Source organism: Thunnus albacares, chromosome 8, assembly GCF_914725855.1.
Source record: "Thunnus albacares chromosome 8, fThuAlb1.1, whole genome shotgun sequence".
NCBI classification, from domain to species: Eukaryota; Metazoa; Chordata; class Actinopteri; order Scombriformes; family Scombridae; genus Thunnus; species Thunnus albacares.
This window is the reverse complement of record NC_058113.1, coordinates 27,531,363-27,551,986: the sequence shown is the minus strand read 5'-3', so window position 1 is coordinate 27,551,986 and position 20,624 is coordinate 27,531,363. Positions and strand designations below refer to the sequence as shown.

Below are 20,624 nucleotides of genomic sequence, written 5' to 3'. Positions count from 1 at the left end.
ATTTAGGCAAATGTACAATGTGAGCCCTATATACTAAAATGATAAAACTTGTATTGAAACCAGATTTTGACCCAAAAAAATAGCTAATTCTGTCTGCTTTAGTTAGTGTTGTATTTTGGTGGTCAAAATTCTTTAAAAATGTGCAATTTATTACAGTAAATTACCAAAAAACAATTGACAGGCTGTGAACCTAAGACTTTTGGGGCTCCTGGTGCAGCGGGGCACGTTGCCCACTTTTCCTGGTTGGTAATCTGGCCTTGTGCTGCAGCCGATGAAGACAACTGAGGGACTGAAACTTTGAACTTCCTAATAGCTTCCTTCCTTTCCCTTCCTTTTCATGTAAGAAAAATAGGATGAGCAAAGCTATAAATATCCTCACTATTTTAAGTACTATCTTCACAGGCACCTATAAATCACTTATACTTAGAATATGTTTCCTTTTACGTATATTTAGAAAATACAATAAAATTTAAATTCGATAGATTTACTGTGTAGCCTCTTTTCATCGCTCAGATACAATGCTGTGCAAAAGTTTTAGGCACTAAAAGTAAAGTTTAAAAAACAATGTCATGAATAGTTTTCATTTATCAATTAACATAATACAAAGTCCGGTAAACAGAAGAAACCTAAATGAAATCATTATTTGGTGTGAGCACGCTTTGCCTTTAAAACAGCAGCAGTTCTCCTCAGTACACCTGCACCACTGTCAAGGTACATGGCAGATAGTTTGTTCCTGCATCCTGGAGAAGTTACCACAGTTCTTCTGTTGATTTAGGCATCTCAGTTGCATCTGTGTCTTCATGTAATCCCAGACTGACTCCATGATGTTGAGATCAAGGCTCTGTGGGGGCCAAACCATCTGTTGCAGGACTTCTTGTTCTTTTTGTAGCTGCAGATAGTTCGTTATGACTCTGGCTGTATGTTTTGGGTTGTTATCATGCTGCAGAATACATCTGGGATGGATCAGACGCCTCCCTGATGATATTGCATAATAGATAAGAATCTAAACATCTAAAGTGCCTCAAACTTTTGCACAGTACTGAGATAGATAGATAGATAGATAGATAGATAGATAGATAGATAGATAGATAGATAGATAGATTTGATGTAATAGATATTATAGATAGATTTGATATTATTATTTAAGTAGTTTTGACTTTTAAAAAAAATCTAATTAGCTATTGCAGGACGAGAGACCTTGTAAGCCAGTGCGCATGCTCAGACATGGCAGCTGCCAGTGAGAGGCTCCTCCGATCCATCAGTGATATTTAGCTAAATAAAACCTGAGCAAACTGAGCTGACAGATGTTGAGTTTCACTGTCAGAGCCGTAATGGAGTAAACAGCCGACAGCGGTGGGAACTTGTGATCTGGTCTGGATGGAACCGACGGGTCTACGAGACGTTTTCAAATGTATAACACTATGTAAGCAAACACGGAAGCCTGAAATATATCATTTAAAAGGGGTTTGTCGTAGTTTAGCCTGCACGAAGAGTTGCTTGGTATTCGCTATATATAACATTAGCAAAATATCTATCATGAGCACCATTTCAGCCTTTTAAACTTACCTTTTCTATGTCAGACAGGCCTGCAACGCCTACTTCTACGTAACGTACAAAAACATCTGGATTAGGACACATGGCGTTGTTATTGTTGTTGTCCACAGTTAAATATGGATGAACTGTGCTTTTAGATTAGGTCTGAATGGACAGTGAATGCGACTGCGCTTTAAGGGATAGGTTCACAGTTTTATCAAGTCTGTCTTAAAAAAACAGTCAGTTATGGACGCTGAAAGAGGTTTTCCTCGCTGCAATCATTCCTCCTGTCCATACTGGACATTAAAAGATCTCCTTCAGTGTGTTTTCAATTTCATTTTGTGTAAAAATGCATTTAAAAGTTTATCTGAAGCTAATATTAAGTTTCAGCAGTCATATAGTAGTCATATCAAGTGGATATCTGCCACATTAACAGTCTTTTTAGCATCAAATTCCCTCTTTGTGTTTCTTCGGGAAGTGTTTCCCTGTTGAGCTGCGCTGGAAGTATAGTAACAAAAAGAGGGACTTTGGCACTAAAAAGACTTTAACGTTGAAAGACTTATTTGAAGCTTCATATTAGCTTCAGATAAACTTTTAAATACATTTTTTCACAGAAGGAGGCTTGTGGATTTTTTGCTTGTATGAACAGTAGGAATGAAAATGGCAAGAAAGCACCAGGCTATTGTTTTAAGACAGACTTGAAAAATTGTGAACCCATCCATCAAAAGCATGTTGTGTAGCTTGATGCAAAAGCTACAATAACTTTTTTTAAAAATATTTTTAGCCATTGCAGCAATGGAGGATATTGGTCTCCTTCCCAAACCCACGAATGACCCCCCACTTCACAGACCCACAGTCTCTGAGACTTTTGGGTTGCACCACATGCCACCAGGTGGGTATGAGATCCAGCAGTGTCACTGTCACCAGCAGTGTCTTAATAAGACATGATGTCAATAATTGTGTGTGTGTGTGTGTGTGTGTGTGTGTGTGTGTGTGTGTGTGTGTGTGTGTGTGTGTGTGTGCTGTTCTACCCAGACCATCTGCACGTCACTGATGCAAGCAGGAAATCTGACATGGAAAAAGATGGACCGTCCAAAAAAAGGTCCCACTCAGCAATAATAACAGAGCCGCAGATGATTCCCCACTGTCCGATGCAGAATACACTTCCTCTGGGTACTGACACAAGTAAGTAATAGCGTATTGTTCTTTATACAGTTAGTCACCAACTATTTTGGTAATATGAGTCATTTTCTAAAAGAAAAAAATATGTGGTTCCAGTTTATTAAATATGAATATTTTCTGGTTTCTTTAGTCCTCTTTGATAGTATATCTGAATATCTTTGGGTTGTAGACTATGACAAAACATTTTCGGTTGCATCTTGGGTTTTGGGATACAGTTTTACAATACAATTTTTAACCATTTTCTGACATTTGATAGACCAAACAACTACTGTAATCGAGAAACGACTATCGAGACAATAATTGACAGATAATTCGATAATGAAAATAATTGTTAGTTGTAGCCTTAGCATACAGTGTATTTAACTACATACCCACATTTTCAGAAAGTTTCTCTTGTCTGCAGATTTAAAAGAATAATGATTTGAGCCCATTTTAATCGTCAGCTGGCATTTAATTGAAATTGTTGGGATACAAAACTGTCACAGTGCAGGTGGATGCAGAATTTTATGAATGCCAGCACATACATCCTGTTAAAGCCTATAACACATTTCTTGCTTTTTCACACATCATTCATATGAGTCCAATAAGTAAATATAAATACATGCAAATATCTGATATTAATGTGGATCTCATGACACAAGGATGCCTGTTTAAAGTTGACTAAAATAAAACATGAGCCACCCAGATTATGATAAACTTTTGAACACCATACAAGCTAGTATGTAAAAAAGTTAAAATATGTTTCAGACTTATTAAACAGAATGACCATGATAAATAAGTTTAGTATTACACTTTATATACAGTAGTATTCTTCTAATACATGTGTGTAGAAACAAGTTACACAGGAAACAGAAACTCGCAATAAGTGGAAATAAGTGTGTAAATGTATCAGTACACCAGTTATTTTCACATGAGTACATGTTCAAAATAATATGGATTTTTTACTTTTTTTCAATTCCAAAATTGTCATCCTTTAGTGTCCAGCTCCAGATCAATATCAGAATGTTTTTTTCATTCAAAACAAGCTTGATTTTCATTAGTTATCACTGTAAGTGTAATTGCAACACAGGGCCAGAAAATACAGCTTTCTTGCAGTGACTACAGCCTCTTTTATACAGAGAACCTGCCTTTGCTTTTTCACACTCAACCACACAACGTCGGCATAAAGCCGCCTCCATGTGTGCTTTTACACAGCATGCCAGCGCTCCAGATTCAAAGGCTTGACTTATAACACAACAGTGTCAGCTCCCTGTCCCGCTGTGCCAGCTGTCCCTTTTACACACACAGTCCATCCAGCTCTGTGACTACCTCCGTAGCCGGCTTATTGGCAGAGAAACTCTGCCCCCCTACACTCTGTGTTCATACCTTTTATACAGAACAGCGAGGAAGATTAAAGGCACAGTATTCCCTCCTTGAACGGGTTGTGTAAAAAGTGCTATTGACATCTGACAATGTCTGTCCCTTTTGATGGGATGTGTAGATTCATGTCCTTTGTCCAACAAAGTGGTGTTTATTATTGAAAATACCCGAGATAATTTAGGGTAAAAAGGATCATTAAAAAATAGTCCCACCATTTTTAGTCTGTGTATCCACAGATTCAAGTTTGTCAATGTGTATTTATTTCTATAACTTGTTGAAATTGTTCACCTAAACTAGGAGTAAAATTGCTTTATTGTATTTGATAAACCAAAAATGTTATTTGTGTCAGAGCCTATGTACTTCAGGCCACTGCCTCCAATAATGAATACTTTTTTTTTTTTAACAGCACTCCTCAATACAGCTGCCAAAAATGGAAACACTCATCTGGATAAGGCTGCCAGAAAAAAAAACAAAACCAAAGTTGCAGATCCATCAAAGTGGAAGCAAAACAAGCAGAAACAGCTGAGAATGGAGGGAAAAGCATACGTAAGCAAACGAAAAAAAGATGGCGAGGTCGTGACAAAACAGCCAAGAGCAATGGGACCAAGATGCACCTCGAATGCATGCAAAAAGGCATCAAACCGGCTTTGCAATGAAATCAACGAAGACACTCGAAAAAAAGTGTTCGATGAATTCTGGCAGCAGATGAACTGGGCTCAGAGAAAGATGTACGTGGCAGGACAAGTCGATCGCAATGCAGTGGAAAGATCTCGAGCGGTGGGATCGCAGTCGAGACGATTGGTTTCACTACGTTATCACTTGATGGTGGATGGCAAAAGGAAACAAGTGTGTAAAAACATGTTCCTGTCCACGTTGGGGATTGGAGAGTGGTCTGTGCTCAACTGGGCACACACAGGAAAAACAAGAAAGACTGAATCAAATGAAAACAGATTAGAAAAGAGGCAAGTTGTCCCTCAGTGTCCACAACTGAACTCTGCTCCTTCTACACTCAATAAAACTGTGGCGGTAACCCAGGGTGAGTGATTTTTATTTCATCTTTACACTTTTCAGCTACTCTCTAAACTTGAAACAATTATCTGATTTATCAATTAATCAAACAACACAACAATTCCGATAACTGATCAATCTTTAAGTAATTTATCAAGCAAAAATTAGCTCCTGCTTTTAGGTTTATAACTGCTGGTTGGACAAAACAAACTATTTCAAGATGTCACCTCGGGCTCTGGGAAATTGTGATGGGCATGTCTCACTATTTTCATATATTTTATAGACTAATTAATCATTTAACAGGAATAATAATCAACAGATAATTGATAATGATAATAACTGTTAGTTTCAGCCAAACTTAGAAGTGCACTGATATAATGATGTCACTGCAATGTTAGAACATCTACTGTCATTTTGACATTTTTCTGCTAAACTCAGATATTGGCAAAAGAACGCTGTTTTTGCTTTAACACAGAAGTGCATCACAGTAGAGCTGCAACAACAAGTCAATTGACAGAAAAATTAATCAAAAACTATTTTGATAACTGATGAATCATTTGAGTCATTTTTTTAAAGAAAAATGCCCAAATTATTTGGTTATAGCTTCTTGAATGTCATTATTTTCTGGTTTCTCTTTTTGGTTTCCTCTATTATAGTGAACTGAATATATTTGGGTTGTAGACTATTTGTTGGGACAAAACAAGACATTTTAGTTTGTATCTTGGATTTTGGGAAACACTGATCAACATTTTTCTGACATTTTATAGACCAAACAACTAATCAAGAAAATAATTTTCATGCCTGTCTCATGCATGCCAATGACATTTCCCTGTTTTTGCAGAACAAGAGAATGCCACTGACAAAGACAGAAACAAGCCTTCAGAACTAGAAGGACCAGCCAGAAAGAAATCCAGAGTTGCCAAACCTCTAACATGGAAGCAAAATCGACAGAAGCAACTTAGGATGGAGGGCAAACCGTACATCAGCAAACGAAAAAAAGATGGTGCCACCATAACTAAAGCTCAGAGGGCGATGGGACCGAGATGCACATCCAGTGCTTGCAAAAAGGCATCCAACCGCTTCTGTGCTGACTTCAGTGAAGACTCAAGGAACAAGCTGTTTACTAGCTTCTGGCAGTGCATGAACTGGCCTCAGAGAAAGGTCTATGTGGCCGGACTAGTTGATTGCGACCCGGTGGAAAGAACCAGAGCACCATGGACTCAATCGAGAAGATCTGTCTCGATGCGTTATCATTTGATAGGCGACGGCGACAGAAAACAGGTTTGTAAAAAGATGTTCCTCTCTACTTTGGGGATTGGAGAGTGGTCAGTGCTTAACTGGGCACAAAATGCATCCCAGCAGGACAATTCAGAAGAAAATACTAAGAAGCGAATGCAGAGAAAGTCCCGTAAAGCTTCAGAGCACATATTCCTGAAGGAGTTCCTCGACAGTTTACCCAAAGTGCTCTCTTGCGGGACATCAATCTCTAAGCTGTATCTGGAGCCAGTCTTCTCAAACATGTCTGAGGTGTATAGGCACTACTACAACCACTGCTTAGAGAAGAAGACGACGCCTCTGTCCCGGCAGGTTTTCTGTGCTGTATTTAAAAAGATGGATTTGGGATTGTGCGACCCCAAAAAGGATCAAGGTTGTTCTTTTGGTGCGACAGGAAACTTGTTCAAAGATCTTTGGGAGGAATACTGCATGGAGAGGGGAGCTTCAGGGCCACAACTAGAGAAATCAGGTAACCAGTAAAGAGGGACTGAGGACATAAATGATCTACAGTGGATCATTCTGTTAACATCAGCTGTGTAATACTCCATTACTCCATTTCTGATGGACACTTTGATTCTAAAACTTTGCCAAAATGACTGAATTTAACAATCTCACATTTCATTAAGTCCTGTTTAAGTCCTATGCTGTCATGGCCTACAGAGCGACAAGGCACAGTTCCACTGGATTCACCCCCAACTTCATGATGTTTGGCCGGGAAGTGAGTGAGCCGGTAGACCTGGTAACCGGTTTGCCCCCTGACTCTGAAACCGCTCCCTCTGCTCCTGAGTATGTTCAACGCCTCTGTGAGCGGCTGGAGCTGGCGCATCAAATTGCCAGGGATGCACTCGGTGAATCTGTGAAACGTGCAAAGAGACAGTATGACAAGAACTGCTCCCACACACAGTATCAGGTCGGAGATGCTGTGTGGTATCTCATCAAGGGCACAAAGAAGACCAAGAACAGGGTCAGGAAGTTCCTCCCATCATATGAAGGTCCCCTCTTCATCGTAGGGCAGCTGGATGACCTAGTGTATCGCATCCAGAAAGGCCCAAGAACCAAGTGAAAGTGGTTCACCATGATCAGCTGAAGCCCTATCGCAGCTGCAAGCTGATGGACAACACGTGGGCCATGGAGCAGGCTCAGGGCTGGGCACCGTTGGAGGTGTCACCTCCAGCCTTGGACACGGATTCTGCAGACCCAGACCTGGAGCTCTCTGGCCTCTTCTCCAATGCAGACTCCGGCAACACCCCACCAGATCCAGCAGGGCACACCCCTGAAACTGCCCCCCCCCCCCCCCTCCAAACCTTCCTCACCTGGACTTTCCTTCCCCCAGGGACTTTCAGGATAGTGGGGGTGGAGAGGTGGGTCGTCGTCCTCGAAGACCAAGCTGCCGACGTAGGCCCCCAGCCAGGTGTGGTGAGTGGGTGGCTCATTAAGGACAAGTGATGCACAGTTCCAAGGGTTAAAGGACAATTCCCAGTGTTAAAAGAAAAAGAATGAGGGGAAATGTCTTGTACTGTTTGCTACTGTTGGAGCTAATCGTCATTTTATATGTTAACTACATTTATAAAAAAAAAGAAACTTGAGGAGTAGGCCTATTTGTTTGATAATAATTATCCACTGTGATACAACTGTATTTTTCTGTTGAAGGAACACCTTTATGCCTGTATAGTAAGTGTTATTAATGCCTTTTCCAGGGTTTATAATGCTAGGCTGTGATGTGTGCACCCTACAAGAAAGATTGCTACATGTTCATATTTGCACTGAGCAACTGCACCTTTCGCTATTTCCCTCCTACAATGGACTGTAAATACACTGGTTACACAAAAAAAAAGAGGAAATGAAAATGTTGATGTGTATCATTGTGCTGGAGTGGAATTATGGGGAAATGCCATCCAGAGTGGGGGTAATGTTTTACGAGTGGCGTAGTGTCTTTAAGAAATATCCCAGTGCATAGGAAGTGCGCATGACGCATGTGTATGGTCGAGCGAGATAGCGGTTAGCTGTAACAGTAAGAGTACAGTGTATGTACAGTTTGAGCTGTTCTGACAGAGATTAAATGCTGCAACTCCTCAAGATTGAAGCTGAGTTCCCGTTTCTTGCTTGCTACCTGTTGATAAAGTGGAGGGAGTTAACTCCGAAGTTAGCGGTGACTTCGGCCCTGGAGTAGTAAACAAGTCTCCCCTGTGCTTCCCGACCACGGTCTGGACGCTGAAGCAGGAAAGGTTAACACTATGTTGTTCCTTAAAATATAAGCTCTTTTTACATTCTTTGTCAGTGTTAAACATCTGTAAAAATATATATATTTAAACATAATATTCTGTTAATCTGTTGTTTTGAATTTCAGTTAGAGTTGTGTGAGAGTTCGAAGTCAAGTGTCTGAAAAGACTCTCAAGACTAAACTGTTTACGTCATTTGTTCTCATCTGTATCTGTCTGTACTTGGCAAATTTCAGTCTCTAGATGTTCTATTTTCTTTTTTTTTAATGAAATAAGTACAAACAACAGAAACAGTTTACTGTGTTCGAGTCCTTTTTAGAGTCAGAGCACACAGTTACAGCACAAATTTGCTTCTTTGAAAAGGTCAGATTCAAACCACGCCGTCTGCTCGCACCCCGTAGCTTTTTACATATAACGGTTCTTCCAACAGCTCAAATAACCTCATACTGTGTTTTTTTTCAAGTTGAGACACACTAAGAGCACACACACACACACAGAAACACATGCACATTCGGTAATCGCCCTCCTATTCTTCTCCACACAGTGGCAGGAAGTTGTCCAGATATCCGCAGGGCCTCTGAAAAAAAGAGCGAGTGAACAAAGTGGGCTGGGTGGTGGAATTGGAAGGTGTTGGTGGTGGCGGTGGTGATGGAATTGGTTGACTTCACTCAGAGTTAACTGTTCACTGTGAGCAGGCGGACTGTAGCTACACCACAGAGCTACAGATTTACAACCGTCCAAAAAAACGTTGTGAGCTACTGCAGTGTCAGAGGCAGTTTATGGTTTAGTGGTACCAAACAGCTAGACTGGACTGCTGATCTGTGTGAGCGGAGAGAAGGAAAGGCCCACAGCTTATGACCTGAAGATGTTGGCTCTGAGGACGTTTGTTCTGCTTGGACTGAGCTGGACGTGTCAAGGTGAGTCAGCCACCCTATCATCCTCAGATTTATCTTTCTTTTGAGCATACATGAAACACGTTACCGGTTCAAAATGTGCCTAAACTTCACCCTGTGACTGTAGATTGTAGAAAGAAAAGTTGATTCTGATGACCAGTTTGAAAAAAAAAATGGCGTCTACTCTTATCCAATAATTAATGTTTAAGTGTGTTAAATTAATAATTACACTTTTTAAGGTCTCTTTGGCAACTTAAGACTTATTCAGATTAAAACCCTATAGTTTTAAGACAATAAATAATGAACTTAAGTGAAATAACTTTTTCCTAAATGTATTATTTTGAAATATTTTGGTTGGAAAAAATGGATCTTATCCTTGATAATATTCTGTTAAAGACAAAGTGAAAAGTCTATTTTGCGTAACATCGTCATTGTTTTCCTCCACAAGGAAAGCTCTCTTTGCTGCTCAAATAAAACAAAAGTGTAAAAAAACTTAACACGTCTAATTTCAGCTCTATTGTCCAGGCCTTTTTTCTGTTATGGTTTTATGGCCCCCACACACACCTGCCAAGCCCATTGTCCAACTCCATCACATTCCTCATTGCCAAGGTGATGACCTTCGACCTTTATCAAGTCCCAGCCCACTCCATTTCCTGTTGCTATTCACTTCTCCTGGAAACTTCCTGTTTATGTCGGTCCCATTTCCTGTTCCCTTTAACGGTCCGTATCAGGACCCACCTTTCATGACTTGACCTGCATTGTTATGAATTGTTGCTAATGCTCTGAAACAATGAGTTGGTTTTGATATGTGGTTAAGTTGGTCCTGTGATAAAACTGTGAAAACAGTTTGCGTGGTCAGTTTAATTACTGCAGCTGTGTATAGTGTCAGGTTCAAGAAACATTAAAAATAACTGCAGGTTTTACTGAAATAATACTCATTTTGAATTTATACATTCAATTTATTTGTTTGAAAGTGTTGCAAAGACTATTTGCCTTTGACACATCTCACTGCTGACAAAATTCACCTGTAATTTAAATAGCACACATATACCTAATAGAGACTGTCTAGATCACTCTGCAAATACACCATTATTACATTTTAACCACAACAACTTAGACAAAAGTATATGTGTGTCTTGGCTCACTTTTACCAATTTTTGTACCAATCTGTGTTTGTCTCAACAGCTGCACCTGTTGATTCGTGGGGCCAATGTCCTGTCAACCGACAGTGTAAGGAAAAGTTTGGGAACGGATTATGTGACAAAGAATGTACGGAGCCTGAATGTCTCCGAGACGGCTTCGACTGCCGGAAGGACAGGGGCCAGTGCAAGTAAAACTCTTTTGTTGTCATTTTCATTGTCAGAAACCATGAAAACAATTTCAAGATTAATATTGACTTTTGTGTTTTAGTTGGCTTAATTGTGCAAGTTACTTTGTTCTTTTGAATTGTCTTATGTCGATTTATGCATCATTTTCATTTCTTATCTTATTTGTATTAATAGCCTATTTGAAACTTTTTACACATAAATCACTCAGACTGGGTCAAGATATCTAAATAACAGGCAATTTAAGAGTAACTGGCTTCATCATGAATATTATTATCAAATTGCAATAATTCTGTATTGTTCATTTTCATTTTTTCAAATAAAAATGAAATAGAAATAGTTAAGTTTGGTAGAAGGTGCAGCCAACATGATATTTATACTTTAAATAAAATTAAAACAATAAAAAAAACACCACAATATCAAAGTCACGATATTAAATCAAATAATTTAAATCACATAAATTCACGTAGTTAAAGAAATGAATAATAATTTAGAATCCTTCATAGTCACTTGCTCCTTGTATTTTCATTCTGTATTTTATTCTGAGTATGAAAGTTTAAGATTATTTTTTTCATATCTCTTACTCTTCCTCTCCTTTTCATTCCTTCCATCCCTCCCCATCATGGCTCTCAGTCCGGGCCACATCCAGTACTGTCGCGATCACTACGCCAACTCCCACTGCGAACAGGGATGTGACAGTGCCGCCTGTGGATGGGATGGCAGCGACTGCTTCACACATCAGAGCTCTATATGGGCTAAAGGCACGATAGTGCTGCACACCAGAATCCCACGACATCGTGGCACTTTCTCCAATAGCTCCCTGCTCTGGGCGCTTAGTGTGCTCCTCCAGACACCACTCAAACTGAGAGGCTCAGCCCCCCTTAATACTAACAAGGACTTGTTTGATTTTGACCCTCAGCAGCTCACCGACCTGCTGGCTCAAGCATCACCAGCTGCCTCAAATGGGTAGGTACACAGTTACATGTTACTGGCATTATGATTAGGAATGTCCAGAATTGTGAGTGTAGTTGTACTTTACTTAACCTTTATTTAATCAGGTGAGTCCTTTTTGCAAGGGGGACCTGGTCAAGACTCCTGACAAAACAACACAAAATCCGGCAGCAGATAAAACAATATTAAAGAGAGATAATAATACTAAAATAAGACAACAAGTAGGCTAATACAGAGACATTTAACAATGGACTCATTTGTCATTAAATTTATAGTCTTGAAAGTAGCTTGTGCAGAAAACATGAATTTTTCATGTCTTGTGATTTGAGATAATGATTATAAGATGAGCTCTTATGGACAGAGATGGCCAGCCAACTCTGGAATACAAAGTCAAGTCAATTTATTTTTTTATAGAGACGAATAAAAACACAGACATAATTATGAGAATAAAAGGTGAAATTAATAAAAGCATAGAGTAAAATAAATAAAATGTGGCTAAATCCTAAAAACACAACAGCATTGCACAGAGAACAAATAAACAATAGAAAATAAATAAATAAAAACAGAGTGTGACCAGTCGTGGCTTCATGATGACAATTAAGAGCCTAAAGAAAAGAGATGGGTCTTAAGATGGGTTTTAGAAATATTAATTGAGGGAAGAAAAAAGGGAGAATAATAATAACAAAAGTAAAAATCATGAATGATGTTTTAATTTGGTAACAAATCTCAACATGCTTCTATAGTATTCCCCTGAGTTGCAACAATATAGTCTATGGGCTTCCTCCTAGCATTAGAAAATATAGTTTTCTATTATTTGTCTGCATTCAATATAAGCTTGAGTTGAGACTATTAAATATTAAAGATCTGCATGACAATGGGTATTAGTTTCATGTGTATTTACACCTAAATTATTTATGTAAAGAGCAAATAAAAGTGGGCTGAGCACAGAACCCTGAGGCACTCCTTTTAGTTCAGCAAGCCAGTCCAAATTAGAAGTAAATATTTCAGGACTTTGTATTGTTGATTTTATGCTTGTTTGGTAAGAGTATGTAATTTTTTGAAAATGGTGAATGTCACAATAGGTCTTTTATGTCAGTCAGTGTGTCAGATTTTATTCAGCAAATGTATCTAGGCAAATCTATTCCTTAGAAACGGCCTCAGAGATGACATACCTGCTGTTTCCTACTGTTTCCTTCCCTCTCTCTTTCTTTCCTAGCTCCCTCCTTTTCCTCCAAGTGGACAACAGGCCATGCTCCCGTCTTCCCTCTACCTGTTTCCCCTATGCCACCGAGGCTGCCAGTTTCCTTCGTGCCGTAATGTCACTGAAGCCTGACTTGTTCTCCAACCTCCCAGAGCTGAAGGCCGTCATCAAAATAAGAGGTGTCCGAGAGGAAATAGGAAGCAGAGAGGAGGAAATGGTGAAAAAGGAAGTCAAAGGTAGGCTGACGTCCTGTCTCCTGCATAGGCACACATCCAACTTTGAATTTCATCCAAACAAAACAGTTTATAACACCTTTCCGTTTCCAGTGTGTACATGTGTTGGTCACTGTTGCAGGGTTAAGTTTCAGTTGTTCAAACATAAATCTCTCAGAGGCAGAGGTACTCACAAGCTGAAATTACAAAAAAGGATCTCTTGTCAAAATATTATTCAATTCAATTCAATTTTATTTATGTAACGCCAAATCATAACAAAAGTTATCTCCGGGCACTTTTCACATAGAGCATATCAAGACCGTACTCTTTAATTTACAGAGACCTGACAATTCCCCCACGAGCAAGCACTTGGTGACAGCAGCAAAGAATAACTCCCATTTAATGGGAAGAAACCTCGAGCAGAACCAGGCTCTACGTGGGTGGCCATCTGCCTTGACCGGTTGGGTTAAGAGAGAAAGAAGGAGGGAGGGGAAGAGGGGGGAGAGAGACAAAGAGAAGCATAATAACAACAATAATAACAATAACAATGATAGTAATAATAGAGATATGACTAGTAATATAATAATAATAAATATTAATAATTACTATAAATGAAAATGGCATTACATTTATTTATAATAATATTCATGATGCTGGTAGGTCAATAGGCCAGCTAAGGGACCTCCCCATGTGAAAATAGGAAGGTTAGCTCTATGTATAATATATAAAAGGTAATTTTTTTGAATATTAAGATTAAAGATGAGTTGGATTAGATAGTTCATTTGAAATGGGAGTGTATTTTTTTCTTAACACTTCACAAATAAATATTTTTATATTGACAATATTATATGAAATGTGAAAGGGGTTGCTTGTAGTGACGAAACCACAGAGAATTATGACCTGACTGTGCAGTTGCTCTTAGCTCCATGGAGCATTTTAGTCTTTTAAAGCTCATTCTTTTGGTTTTACAGCCTGAAACTTCACTGTTTTGCTTCACTCTTACTGCTGTATGCTACCTGCCCAGCTCCAAACGGCAGACAGGCAAAATTAGCGACTAGCCAATGGACACAGTTGAGCATTTAGCAGCTATAGAGCCATGAGTTGGTGGAGACCAAAGTAGAGCTAAAAGGAGAGTGAATATTGGACTTATTTTCACCAGGTGACCAGAAACACTACTCTAAATGAATGCTAACATTGCTTTGTGTCTGATTGTTGTGTAAATAACTTTTTAAAGTAATAATATGTCAGCATTGTGTTTACAGTTTGTTCCACTGCTCCCAAGAGTCCAAAAAATCTTTTTCTGCTTTAATATTGTGTTTAACAGTAGTTAAATCTTGTTCCAGTCACCTGCAAAGTTGAATTATATTTTCAGGTTTAATTGAATGATAATATATTGAATCTCAGCGAAATCTGTCACAAAATGACACCCTAAATTCGTCAGTAGTTATTTATTTGTGTATTTTTTGAAAGTGATTCTATGTTTACCAAAACATAAGATGTGAGAAACATAACCTTTTATCAGATTAATTTGAGTAATTTAGTAAATAGGATCACATATCAATATTATCATAATATTATCTATCTCATGCTGCCCTAACAAAAAACATTCTACCTGTTAATAATAAAATTAATTTTCCATTCTGTCTTTTATAGAGCCGACCCCTGTGTGGCTGTGGGCTGTGGTTGCCGTAGCAATAGGCCTGCTGCTGGTGCTGGCCCTGGTGGTGCTCCTAGTGGTGAGGAGGGTGAGGCAGCAGCGGGTGGAGAGAGAGAGCAGTAATAGGGTGAGACACAGGTTCACAGTCCCTGACAACGACAGCAAATCCAAGGCCTGGCCACCGCACATAGCCCAACAAGAACAGAGGGTCAGATCCAGCAGGGAGAAAGAGAAAATCAGCTTGAGGAAAAAGAAGAAAGCAAAGGAAGCAGAGAAGAAGAGGAGGAGGGAACCACTTGGGGAGGACGCAATTAGAATGCGGTGAGGGGAGCTGCTTTGAAAGATGTGACAGGATGTTTTGTCTGCTGGAGAAATGATGTCATGTAGACAAATACAGTGAGAGTTCATAAGTTTGAATGTCACTTTTTATTGTCAATCTGGTGTATTTTGCCCTGGAACTATAGTCTGTAAAAAAATCTCTGCTTCACATTTATATGTTCACATGGTATTCACAGCTTCACTATAGCAGGTGAACTGTAGTTGCAGAAGAAAGAAAACCAATTGCTCATTAAGTTTTCCTACTAGTTTTATTACATTTATAACATTATGAGGAACAATATAGGAAAACACAGTTTTAATAATATAAAATACACAGTTTTAATAATATAAAATGTTTTATAAAATGTTTTTTTAATAATATAAATGTTTGTATACTGCTTATAGATGCTAAATAAGGGGACATTAGAAGATCACTTGTGCTCTGGGAACTTGGCATTGGCAATTTTTACTATTTTGTGACATCTTATACTTTAGACTTAATTTGTACTTGATTAATCTAAAAATAATAAACAGGTTAATCACTAACAAAAATAAAAATAGTTGCAATCCAAATTAATCAGTATGGAGATTGAAAGTCTGGGCGTGATGATAAATATCTCTAATCCCTGGCACGTTCCAGGGCCCTGGTCCACTTCCTCAAAGACTACCACCCATAAAAGTTGAAGTTTTAGGAAAAATACCCTAAATGGCAAAGCTGCATTTTTGTGTTTGGGTGTGTTGCAGAGTTCTTTGGTGACTAATAAATTAAAAAGAAAAGAAAAGAACACAATGTGACTACAGGCAGACTGCCACAGTCTTCTTAATATCAAAACTTTGCTTTGGTTTTCAGACCTCTCAAAAGGGACCAGGACATAGGAAGTGACACAGACTTTACCCAGAGTTCAATGGAAGATATAAATGCAAGGTGCTCCAGGCGACAGGAGGATGCCTCCATCTGTGACCACAGGAACCAGGAGCAAAAACACTTCCGGGTTGGAACTTCACAGCCCCGCAGACCTATACAACGTAAAGAAACTTCTGTGTTGTTTGTTTCTTTCATTCATTTACTCATTCACTCATTCCTAACGCCTAACATTTTTATTCACCTGGGAATCCAACACATTTTTTTTACTATGTCCATCTTTACTATATCATGTCTACAAAAATACTTACACACATTACCTAATACACACATTACATGGTGCAACATCTAGTGCCACTTTATTCTTTATTTAGTTAATATAAATAGCATTTGTAATTGATTATCACTTTCAATATCAAAATCCTTGCATGTGTCAGTTAGATATCCACCTTACATGATTCTTTCTCTCCATCAGCTCCACCTAGAGGATGGGAGAGAAACGCCATGCCTCCTCCATTGCTCAGTCCTCCTCAACAGGTCTGTCTTGTGTTTTGTTTTTGACAGTGTTCATTTTATTTGATCCATGTTGTGCAGAGTCATTGTTATTCATTGTTATACTACTGCTATGACATTGTGCTATTATTTAGATTCATTTATTTGACTTTATCTGAATTTCTTTGCTTGTTATCCTGAGTTTTTAATTTTGTTTTGTCATAATGATGCATTTGTGTAGTTTTTGATATTAGTGTTTTTTTTGTTTTTATTTTTTGTCTAGACTTAACTATTGACCACCATAGATATATGTGGAATATGCATAATGCGTATGTATGTTTTCATCATGGCTTGGTTATGTTGGCAGTCGGCAGAGTGGTGTGGCCCGGATGGGTCTGTAGTTCTGATCCGAGCGGTCCGTAGCGGGCTGGACAGAGTGGTCTTGGAGCTGCTGAGAGCAGGAGTGCCAGTTAACAACACTGATCATACTGGTAATGCTTCCCTGTCACAGATACTGACATTAGTTTGATACCTGAAAGCCTAGCTCAACCCCAAACCTCAGTCAGATAGTATTTGCATGTAATTCTTGGTACCTGTTTTAACATACATGTAGTATGAATGATATGAATGCCAGGTTTTCTAATAAATTTAATTTAAATTACAGTTCAGGATCAAATAAACTCCATCCATCTTATAAGACAAGAAGGATAAAACATTAATGAAGAATTATGTGCAAATGCAGTTTCACCAGTGCCTGTGCAATTCACTGGAAGATGCAACAATTTCCCTGTAAATGTTATGTCATCATTGAGGTCAGGAGGGGAGATGGAGTAATTCTGCTTTAACCCCTTTCATTGGTTTCAATTGGTTTTGGTATTGGCTGGTTTTGTGAATGGTATTTCGGGGGAAATTTCATAAACTTCCACATTTTCAGCGTAGTTGTCATATTTAATAATTTAGTAGATTCATGCAAAATGTCTTTGGCTAATGACTGGGAAGGTAATAATATTTTGTTCACTAAGAGTCTACAGCCATACTCTCTCACAGCTGAGGCTCTTAAGAATGCAACTAGTTTTGTGGCAAAAGTGACAAATTAAAATTTCTACACGATGATGGCATTGGAGTGAAAATGAGGGTATGAAAGGACCAAAGTGATTAGAATTGATGCTGAGGAGGATATGGATATAAGTACCATATTTCATGTCAATCCATCCAATAGTTTTTGAGAAATTCTACTAAATGCTAAAATGTCAACTTGGTGGTAAGAGTCAAAAGTTAAGGGATCACCAAAGCCAGTAGGATTCATATTCTGGGGAACATGAACATGTGTACAAAATTTCATTGAAATCCATCCAACAGTTGATATATTTTAGTCTGAACCAAAGACCAACCTGCGGAAAAAATTCCTATTCCTAGAACCACGCAAGCAAGTCTTGAATTTATAAATGTCTTCATGCCATATTTGGATGCCATGCATGAATAGGTTAAAGTTCATCTTGGAGAAGAATAATGTGTAGAGGTGATGAGCAAGCCATTCATTCTGTGATCTGTACACTGAGGGGTTGAGTAACTGGTGTAACTTACCCCTTTTCTCTCACGTCCTCTTTTTGTGTCCCTCCTCTCCCGTCCTGTCTTCTTCTGTCCATGGCTTCCGTCTCTTCCTCTCTGCTTCTCCAGCTCCCCTGCTGCCCTCCTCCGACTCAGAACAAAGTTAATGTGCTCCAGTGCACAAACACATGTCGATAGGCATTAACTTTGTTGCTCATCCTTTTCCTTTGCAAGTGCTGTCTCTGGTCTCTCTATCTTCATCCCTCTGCATCTCTTCTTTTTTCTGTTTTTGTGTCCTGTCTCTGTTTATCTCTTTCTCACTTCTGGCTGAAGCAGTTCATCTCCACATCCCTTCATTCCTCCTCTCTTCACCATCTGGGCTTGACTCTGTTGTGTAATGGTTGTTCATTGGCTGACTTACTCCCTCCCCTCTTCCCCCTCACCTCCCCTTTACTCTGAACACACACTGTCTCTCTCAGGGAGATCAGCCCTCCACTGGGCATGCTCAGTTAACCACCTCTCCCTTACAAGGACTCTCATACGCTATGGGGCCGCTGTAGACCTGCAAGACAACAAGGTAAGCTCTGACAGTTGACAGTTGCCATTGTTACTATTTTTAAAGCTTCACAGCCTGCCTGTTTAATTTAAGTAGGTCTTATGGGTGTTTTAAAATGTCTTGTGTATTCTTATATAATAGTTAAATACTCTGAATGATTGGGCATGTTGGGCAGACCACGGCAACACTTGTACTATAAGATGAATTGGATTAAATATCCTCCAAACATCACAGAAGTATATTATATTCATGATTTCTCTGATAGGGTGAGACAGCGCTTTTCCTCTCCGCCCTCCATGGCTGTTATGATACCTCCAGACTTCTCCTCCTTCACGGTGCCAACCTTGAGCTGCATGACCGCAGAGGACGTCGTCCGATCGACGTGGCCAGAGAGGGCATGCGTCACCAGGTACTGGAACTCCTTTTAGCCCACCAAATCCAGAGAGGGCCTGTTCCCGTGGACTCGGCTAATGACATGATGTGGGAGGAGCGTACTCTGATGTACTCGCCATGGGTCGGAGCACAAGGCCTGCCTGGAAGAAGCGCCTCCTTCTCTGGGATCATAGCCCATCGAGATGTAACCCCACCACCACAAAGGTAATGATGCAGAAGTATGATACATGATATGATATGATATGATATGATATATGAGAACCAAAAACCATCACTATTTTTGTCATCATCTCTGTTAATGTGTTGCAATCTGATATTGTGATAACTTTCTGTCTTGCCAGTGATTGGTCGATGGGCAGAGTGCAATACCCCTCCCCTCAGATCTGGCGACCACAGCTCAACCAATCAGCAACAGCGCTGGTCCCACCAAGAATCATGGGCCGCTCTCCACGCCCAATCAGCACCTTACAGGAGGTTACCTCAGAAGATGAGGATCGGGAAAGGCATCATGAAGTTCCAAGAGCTGCGACGCCACACTTCCTGTCACCCCAGCCTGCTCCTCGGCAGCGTTCCTTTTCCTGCACCCAGCATGCTTTGCAACGTCGCTCCAGTGCCCATCAGCCAGAGCCCAATTATGGTATTGTGACAGAAAGAACAGCCAATGAGCACATAGAAAGAATGATTGTTTCACCTCCCACAGATGCTGCCGTCCAATCAGATCACCAGCCAGTTTTAAATGGTGACAATCCCAGTAGAGCAGAACAAGCAGCGATGAGTTCCTCAAATTCAGAGCAGAAATCCAGAGGTGAGAGGTCAAACAACACGACTGACTCCACACAGACAGCCTTGTAGAGGGGAAAAAGCAATACAATTTCAGCTGCTTTTCCATTCAGCCAATAAAAATAGTTTTGATGAACATGTGAATAAAATAATGACTTATATTATTTCATGAGAGCCACTGAGTATAAAATTGGCATAAGGCACAATTTCCTCTAAAGCCCAATACAAAGCAGAAGGCTTACAAGGAGGCACAAAGCTGAAGAGGGTCCAATCATCATTTACATTTTGGGACCTTAATTATTATCTAATGTGCATCTGTTTGGTATTATTTTTTATATTCCTGTCAAATTAATACACAGAGTCAATTGGAGATGTTCTTTCCTGAATCATCTTACCAGTTTTCGCTCAGCCTTGCCTAAATTATTATGTTTTGTTTTGTTTTTGTTTTTGTTGGGAGGGCTGATTATATTACTTGTAAATTTTCTCTTACAATGTACAGTCAAGTATGTAATAGAACATGTCTGAGATGAATGCCAGTGAAACGTGATGAATGTCAAAGTCACTCTGAAAATGAACTCCAGAATATTCACGTTGTCTTGATATATAACGGGTTGTATTCTGATTATTGCACAAATTATCAAGTAGAAAGGATTAAAAAATAAATAAATAAGAGTCAGAATCCTTGCCGATTCATGCAATAAAGTGACTTTTCATGCAAATAATGAATTTAATGTATTTTTAAATTTATTTTCAAATTCTCTTCACTCACATCATACTTCAAGTATTTACATTATACCTGTAGATATTAATAGAAGCTGATCAGCTCTTTCATCTGTATCAATAAACACTTCATTTACTCA

The 20,624-nt window shown here is 39.2% G+C and overlaps 3 protein-coding genes across 4 annotated transcripts in view; 2 read left to right on the top strand and 1 right to left on the bottom strand.

The window, feature by feature from the left end:
- The window catches only part of tap1 (transporter 1, ATP-binding cassette, sub-family B (MDR/TAP)), an 11,736-nt gene extending 10,016 nt beyond the window's left edge, over positions 1 to 1,720 (bottom strand). Inside the window, exon 1 of the mRNA XM_044359846.1 lies at positions 1,567 to 1,720. Coding sequence (XP_044215781.1) covers positions 1,567 to 1,638 — 72 coding nt within the window. The 5' untranslated portion in view covers positions 1,639 to 1,720. The remainder of the gene's footprint in view (positions 1 to 1,566) is intronic.
- On the top strand, positions 1,224 to 8,440 carry LOC122987813. The gene is made up of 5 exons (XM_044359853.1): positions 1,224 to 1,423; positions 2,318 to 2,425; positions 2,569 to 2,718; positions 4,481 to 5,110; positions 5,924 to 8,440. Exons 1-5 carry the CDS (start codon positions 1,378 to 1,380, stop codon positions 6,835 to 6,837), a joined length of 1,848 nt encoding a protein of 615 aa, XP_044215788.1. The 5' UTR covers positions 1,224 to 1,377; the 3' UTR covers positions 6,838 to 8,440.
- On the top strand, positions 8,405 to 20,624 carry notchl (notch receptor, like). Of its 2 annotated transcripts, XM_044359844.1 has the most exons (12): positions 8,405 to 8,582; positions 9,121 to 9,493; positions 10,655 to 10,799; positions 11,428 to 11,760; positions 12,962 to 13,182; positions 14,812 to 15,136; positions 15,984 to 16,159; positions 16,471 to 16,532; positions 16,855 to 16,978; positions 18,515 to 18,612; positions 18,857 to 19,188; positions 19,326 to 20,624. In XM_044359844.1, exons 2-12 carry the CDS (start codon positions 9,442 to 9,444, stop codon positions 19,834 to 19,836), a joined length of 2,379 nt encoding a protein of 792 aa, XP_044215779.1. In that variant the 5' UTR covers positions 8,405 to 8,582; positions 9,121 to 9,441; the 3' UTR covers positions 19,837 to 20,624. The 2 variants fall into 2 exon arrangements, with proteins under 2 accessions (XP_044215779.1, XP_044215780.1); XM_044359845.1 differs by having other exon boundaries at positions 8,553 to 9,493.